Source organism: Coregonus lavaretus (assembly GCF_964263955.1).
Source record: "Coregonus lavaretus genome assembly, chromosome: 22".
In the NCBI taxonomy this organism is placed as follows: domain Eukaryota; kingdom Metazoa; phylum Chordata; class Actinopteri; order Salmoniformes; family Salmonidae; genus Coregonus; species Coregonus lavaretus.
Window position 1 is genome coordinate 26,656,133 of NC_140009.1, and position 7,802 is coordinate 26,663,934.

The 7,802-nt window shown below is 41.7% G+C and overlaps 1 protein-coding gene across 1 annotated transcript in view; it reads right to left on the reverse strand.

Annotated features, from left to right (window-relative positions):
• The window catches only part of LOC311150161 (chemokine-like protein TAFA-1), a gene marked incomplete at both ends in the record, with an annotated part of 29,581 nt that extends 22,307 nt beyond the window's left edge, over positions 1–7,274 (reverse strand). Inside the window, one exon of the mRNA XM_084187477.1 lies at positions 7,127–7,274. Coding sequence (XP_084043603.1) covers positions 7,127–7,274 — 148 coding nt within the window. The remainder of the gene's footprint in view (positions 1–7,126) is intronic.
• Between the last annotated feature and the right edge of the window lie 528 nt (positions 7,275–7,802).

The window sequence follows — 7,802 nt, forward strand, 5'->3', positions numbered from 1 at the left end:
GTAGGTGGCATTATGTTTGTTTGTTTTGAGCATATGGTTCAGTTTGAAAGTCAAATTGATCAATAAAAAAAGAGAAAACATAAAATAATTGTATCTTTTGTCTCTCCGTGTTTCATCATTTTCCCTCAATTCGCAAGAGGCTGAATGTTTCTCACCGGAGAAAGCATCCGAGCGAGTGAATCAGCGCCCCTCTGTCTCTGCATGTGTAGCATTGAATGCAAGGGAAGCAAGCGAGCATTTGGCCTCCCTTGATAAAAAAAACGATACAATAATAGCCAATCAGTGTTGAGCTAAACTGATCGAGCTCAACTGTGAATGGTCCAGGCGCACCAAAAAAAGTGTCAAGGGAAGCCAGTTTGGATTTGGCTTCACACCAATCACATCACATCAAGCCAAACGTCATTGACAGAAAAACATGAATTGTTGCATCTCGTTGTGTTGTTGTCCTCCGGTGGCTAGCTAGTTAAAATTGGCCCTTTCCTAAATAAGCCATAGATTGAGATAGGGATTTGTACTTGTGTTTTTTTTTTATTCTCCCTACTGGCCAATGATTATAACAGCGATTCTGATCCAACCATAAATTCATACATTGTGCCTCTGGCCTGAGAGGATGGAAGTTCAAAATGTACAGTAGCTAGATGTAGTAGACTAATGTTAACTAGCTGGCTAATCGTTTCCCATGAAAGGAAGTTAAGCTAGCGAGCAAGCATTTTAGCCAGGTAGGCTAGGACAACAAAAACTAAAAGCTTGTACTGTATGACAGTCATAGACCGTTTCGTCAACATGAAAGAGAGGAGGATGGCATTGGCGTTTCTCAACAAGTAGGGTGAGTCAACATGTTTTTTTCTAATTACGCACACACACACACAGTAATCAGTACCAGGGACAGCCACATTATATTTAGCTTAAAATTGTTTTTTGAATGTTTTAGTTGTCACTGTATTAGAGTGATATTATGATGTTGAAATGTTGAAGTTGAAATGGTGTTGGAATAGTGGAGGCAGCTCCTGTTTTCTTTGTGACTTGAGGTAACTCTCCTGTGTTCTAAATCAATAGTTGTTTAGTAGTCAGAAAATGTCGGAAACATTAACTTGATTGACCATGCTGTAGGTCATGTAACTGTTTGTTACATGCAATATGCTTTGTGGACTTCACCGGACAGATGTTGCTTTCCGGTTTTGTGATGAAACAAATATGTGATTGGATTTATTCTGCCACTGTGTCTTCTTATTGTCTTGGCCTTAGACCTATATACACTATATATACAAAAGTATGTGGACATCCCTTCAAATTAGTGGAATCGGCTATTTCAGCCACACCCGTTGCTGACAGGTGTATAAAATCGAGCACACAGCCATGCAATCTCCATAGACAAACATTGTCAGTAGAATGACCTTATGAAGAGCTCAGTGACTCTCAACGTGGCACCGTCATAGGATGCCACCTTTCCAACAAGTCAGTTCGTCACATTTCTGCACTGCTAGAGCTGCCCTGGTCAACTGTAAGTGCTGTTATTGTGAAGTGGAAACATCTAGGAGCAACAACGGCTCAGCCGCGAAGTGCCGAAGTGCGTAGCGCGTAAAAATCGTCTGTCCTCGGTTGCAACACTCACTACCGAGTTCCAAACTACCTCTGGAAGCAATGTCAGCACAAGAACTGTTCGTCGGGAGCTTCATGAAATGGGTTTCCATGGCCGAGCAGCCGCACACAAGCATAAGATCACCATGCACAATGCCAACCGTTGGCTGGAGTGGTGTAAAGCTCGCCACCATTGGACTCTTGAGCAGTGGAAACGAATTCTCTGGAATGATGAATCACGCTTCACCACCTCGCAGTCCGACAGACGAATCTGGGTTTAGCAGATGCTAGGAGAATGCTACCTGCCCCAATGCATAGTGCCAACTGTAAAGTTTGGTGGAGGAGGAATAATGGTCTGGGGCTGTTTTTCATGGTTCAGGCTAGGCCCCTTAGTTCCAGTTGGAAGCACAAAATTCTAGACGATTCTGTGCTTCCAACTTTGTGGCAACAGTTTGGGGAAGGCCCTTTCCTATTTCAGCATGAGAATGCCCCCGTGCACAAAGCGAGGTCCATACAGAAATGGTTTGTCAAGATCGGTGTGGAAGAACTTGACTGGCCTGCACAGAGCCCTGACCTTAATCCCATTCGAAGACCTTTGGGATGAATTGGAACGCGACCCAGGCCTAATTGCCCAACCTCACTAATGCTCTTGTTGCTGAATGGAAGCAAGTCCCTGCAGCAATGTTCCAACATCTAGTGGAAAGCCTTCCCAGAAGAGTGGAGTCTGTTATAGCAGTAAAGGGTCGACCAACTTCATATACGAGCAGGTGTCCACATACTTATGGTCATGTAGTGTATCACAGTTGCAAGGCATATGAACTAACAGGTTATAGAGCAAACATTGCAATTATCACAATACAGGTTGTAATATGGCTTTTCTTCCAAGCCTGCTTCCCCAATGATTTTATCCGCGCACCGCTACTGACAATCTGTTCCTCTTTTGTGCTCTGTTGTTCACGCTCCTTGCACCGAATAAATACGGCACCTTGTGAATCATGTGACCCTTAGCTCAGCAAGCAGCACTGTCCATCTGCACCAAAGGTAGAACAGCACACAGCATGTCTGAGATTGGAGCTCCGGCTGATGCTGCATCCTATAAGTACAGCTGCAGGGTGGAGAGGAGTACACTAACTCCTCCTGATTCACTGGACATACATAATCATTCTATTCAGGAATTCTACCTCCAGCTAGAGTTAGCGTGTGCTGGGCCTGGGCCTGGGACTGGAAAGACTTCGGGCTCTATTCAATATGTAAAGATTAAGTGTTACAGATTCCACGATGGAAATGTACAGGTAATTTCCCATTCAGCCGACATGTGCTGCGTTTACCGTGAATTCAGTCTCCGCTAAAGCGGGAACATTACCTTTAAATTTCAATCACACTGTAAAGCTGAACTTCCACGATGTGGATTGAATAGAGCCCTTAATGCTACCAGGAGGACTGTCAAGTACTACCCAATGAACTGTTGTTTGGTAACCTGTATCCTTGCAAACCAAAAGTAATCACCAGTGTGATCATCTCAAGTACAGGGAGACTTGGGATGCTTTGTGCTGTTTTTGTAACACATTTCAAAATTCGCTCAAGGCAATTATACATTTAGACCTACCTGTGTTCAAGGCTTTCAAAGTTAATGTCTATTGTTTGGGATTAGGTGTTGTTTATGTTCATATTGGACATCATGTGAGTTGCATTTAGCCGTGATCAGCATGTAAAGAGTCCCAATCTTCCATTGCACTATGCCTACCATTTATTATGATGAGAGGCCCTGTTTACCCCTACAGCCCAACACTTTCCTTTGGCAAGGAAACAACTGATCTCCAGCCCCTTGTGATCTCAATTACCTGTGGTAACACCAGTCACTTTGAACATAAGGCATGTCACTGGCTTCAATGATTGGCCCAACGGTCTACAGCCAATGGCCTTCCTGCCACCAATTCATGACCCGTCAACCCCAATACTGCTACCAATCCAACAGCCACACTACACACAACACAGAACAAATGCCCGATGTCAAAGTCAATCCAGACACCCCATTCTGTTCTCATAACACCGGCATCCCATTTATTCTGGAAAGAGGATAAGGCAAACTATGGTATTCAGGAATGACAAGGCTTTTACACTTTCCCCTGATCCAGAAAAATAAGGATTGTATGCTTGTACAAGATCAACTAACCAGGATTCACATGTTTGGTTGAATTTGTAATCTCTCTTAAATGCTTGTCTGTAATGTGTGTTTGTAGAGGGTATTGTCTGAACAGCTTTATGCCAACATCCCAAGGGATTCATTCTTCAGTGGGAAAATGTAATTATGGTGTGTACCATCACAAAGCTCATAGAACAGCAATAAGCACTGACGTCTCAGAGGAGATTTCACAAGGTCATTACTTGGTAGCTAGGGCTCTCATACTCAGCAAACATAGTCTCCTTCATTATTGTTCAGACATTTTTGGGGGACAGACATGCAATTGAAACTCAGCATTACAGTCCTATCCCAGTCCCATCTCAGCTGTGTACTGTATCTGTTTTTCTGTGTACAAGGCCATCTCTTAAATGGCTTTTGTGTAGTTTTAAATGGCGCCCTGTTTAGTTTTAAATGGCTCACTATGTAGTTTTTACTCTCAAGGACTAGACATACTAATATGACATCCATGTTTATTTACTCCTCCATCATTGCTTTATGATTGAAGCAGCTAGACTAATTAGCTGCTTTCAGTGCCGGCACAATCAATCTTTTCAGGAAAGCTTATGAGCAGGGACATCTAAACAACAAAGACTCATGAGAGAGCAGTAACTCTAATCAGGCTCACTGCTTTCTCCAAATATATCTCACTAAAGTGGATATTTGACATGGAAAAGAACAGAACCCAATGAGCATGTAGCCTACATCATATTGTGCTTTATTACACTGACCCAATACATTTTTGAACACTGAAAACGTACTTTTAGTATAAAAAAATACTGTAGGAGAATGTATAAAGCATTTGAGCCAATATTGTTACACAGTTTATTTTGAACCAGTCTTTATTGCTGCCTCAGTAGGCATCAGGACATGAACATGGAATTTTATATTGTAGTAAGAATAATTGTCCTGACATTGACAGCATGTTGAATACAAGCAGCAGCTAACACGCTTTAGCACTACTATGACATTACAAATTTAACAGCTACTGAGGAGCTGCACGCTCAATTACATGCATGTCATTCAGCAGATGCTCTTGTCCAGAGCAAGTAGGGTTAAGTGCCTTGCTCAATGCACATCAAAATATGTTTCACCAAGTCAGCATGGGGAATTGAACCAGCAACCTTTCAGTTACTGACCCAATGCTCTTTACCACTTGGCTACCTGCCACCCCAGTTAAAAGCACAGGCACAGTTCTCTGTGGAAAGCCTTGACAAGATTCACTATACAGCTTGGGAATGCTTCTCTCCTTATATCATATGAACCATATGACCAGTAGTCCAATTTCCATTCAGCTCAATTTCATAGAGATTGTAATCACCCAAACCAGAAGGAGGAGAATAGTTTGTTGGTAAATAAACTCATACCTCATCATGGAAGTTACTGGGTTGAGACCAGCCCAAAAGTTAATAGTTCTGTCAGATCCTGCGAACTGTAGATCGAAATGACTCAATCTTGCCAGGTGGGTTTGTACTTTTGCAGCAGAACCTCTGTGCACAAAAGGCAAACGTAACACAGTGCAATGTGCATGCTAGCTAGCTAATGGGTGTTTAGTCCTAGCTTATTAGAAATTAATGGCTTCGTCAAATTAAGGCCCCACAGACACCACATGCACCATAACCTTTTCTAAAGCGGTAAAATATTAAATATTGCAATTTTTCTCCATTACTATTTACAAGGAAGTTACAAACACACACCATTCTACTGAACAAAAATATAAACGCAACATAAAAAAAGTGTTGGTCCAATGTTTCATGAGCTGAAATAAAAGATCACAGAAATGTTCTGTATGCACAAAAAACGTATTTCTCTCAAATTTGGTGCACAAATTTCAATTGACTGATTTCCTTATAAGAACTGTAACTCAATAAAATCTTTGAAATTGTTGCATATAGCGTTTATATTTTTGTTCAGTGTAGAATATAGTTATATTGCCCAAGCCCACCATCCTATCCCCTCTTCTTCCAGTTAAAACGTACAACCATGATAGGCGAAACAGCGCCACTGGCCGCCCCATACGCATTTGTTATTGATTTTGTTTTGAGGAAATTAGCATCCAGTATCGTGGTTAAAAAAATCGCAGTGCATACTCTGCTGTTCTATCGCGCGTGCAATGATGTGCAATGATGTCCGAGAGAAAAAACATTGTTTGTTGTTTGAAGTAACGTCTTTGTTGTTGTAATATCTCTGCAAACGGACGTGCCAGTTTCACCGCTATGGATTGCAGCTTTAACCTCCCGTATACGGGACGGTTGAGCTAACGTGCGCTAATGTGATTAGCATGACTGTTGTAAGTAACAGCAAACTTTCCAGGACATAGACATGTCTTATATGGGCAGAAAGCTTAAAGTCTTGTTAATCTAACTGCACTGTCCAATTTACAGTAGCTATTACAGTGAAAAAATACCATGCTATTGTTTGAGGAGAGTGCACAACAACAAAAAACTTAGCACGGCAACTGGTTTGATACATTCACCTCTGAAGGTAAATAATGTACTTACATTCATTAATCTTGGTCTGATTTGTCATCCTAAGTGTCCCAGAGATAAAAATGTAGCATAGTTTTGTTTGATATAATCAATTTTTATATTCAGATGTAGGAACTGGGTTCTACAGTTTGAAGCACTGCTGTCTCTGGCTCCACACCCACCGCGCCCGGCCATCTACTATAGATGTGTGAAAGTTAGTGTATAAGCTAATGATCCATCATGTATGACATTCCTAAGATTAAAATTTACATTATGTATTACCATATCATTTTTGTATGTTCTCTATAGTTATGTACTTGAAAATGTATCAATTGACCAATTCTGCACATTTGGGCAGACTTGATACAAAATAGTCCAGTATTGCAATGCATCACTGGATCAATCTGAAACTTTGCACACACACTGCTGCCATTTAGTGGCCCAAATCGAAATTGCGCCTAAACTGCAATATTATATTGTGGCCGTTCTCTTGCATTTCAAAGATGATAAAATAAAAATAGAAAACACATGTTTTTTTGTTTGTATTATCTTTTACCAGATCTAATGTGTTATATTCTCCTACATTAATTTCACATTTCCACAAACTTCAAAGTGTTTCCTTTCAAATGGTATCAAGAATATGTATATCCTTGCTTCAGGTCCTGAGCTACAGGCAGTTAGATTTGGGTATGTCATTTTAGGCGAAAATTGAAAAGAAGGGTCCAATCATTAAAAGATTAACAGCCATTACTCTAAGTACCGCAAATATCCATACAATGGCTATATAAAGAGAATAAACCTTATGCAATTTGACTCACAAGGTCAGACTTACATTCATACAGCTGAAAGGTGGAAGAAAGCAGAGGTGGAAGTGGAAGAGGGTGTTGAGAAGCCAACTCACCAATCATGTGAATGGAGGTCCTTCCAGGCCGTGTCACATGGTGCTGCTGTAGCTGTATGGTGTCATAGAAGGTGGCCTGGCACAGCTGGATGGACCTCCCACTGACCCAGAGGACCAGGCACAGCAGCCAGGACATGACAGGACACATCTGCTATAGCAGGGGGAGAGCACAGTCAATGTCATAGGTCATGATGTCACACACACAGGAACACACACACGCAAGGAAAAGATGCACTCATGACCACATGAAAGCACACGCACACACAGAAAAAGATGTCCTGGCACACTGACCCAGATGAACTTCCACATAATCGCCATAACAAGCAGTGATTAAGCGTGATTATCAACTGCTGATTTGTAATCTTTTTATTCCTGCCCTATCTCGTCGCTGAGCCACAGCGCAGCAGCAAATGTGGAATGGCCCCTGGGGATGTTTTTCATGCAGCTGAGTTTTCCCCTGACAGGATGACTCCCTCTCTTCAACTCCTGACTCTCTCCCTCTCTCTCTTCTTGCATGCCTTTAAACCAAAATCTGAAATGAAAAAATACAAGATTTCTCTCCTGGCTCTCAGGCAGTCATCTGCCAACACTTTTCTATGGTTGGCTTTTGGATATCACAAGGCTGTGACAGTGACAGAACTGTAATGGGAATCCAAAGACATCTAATGTCTCTCAC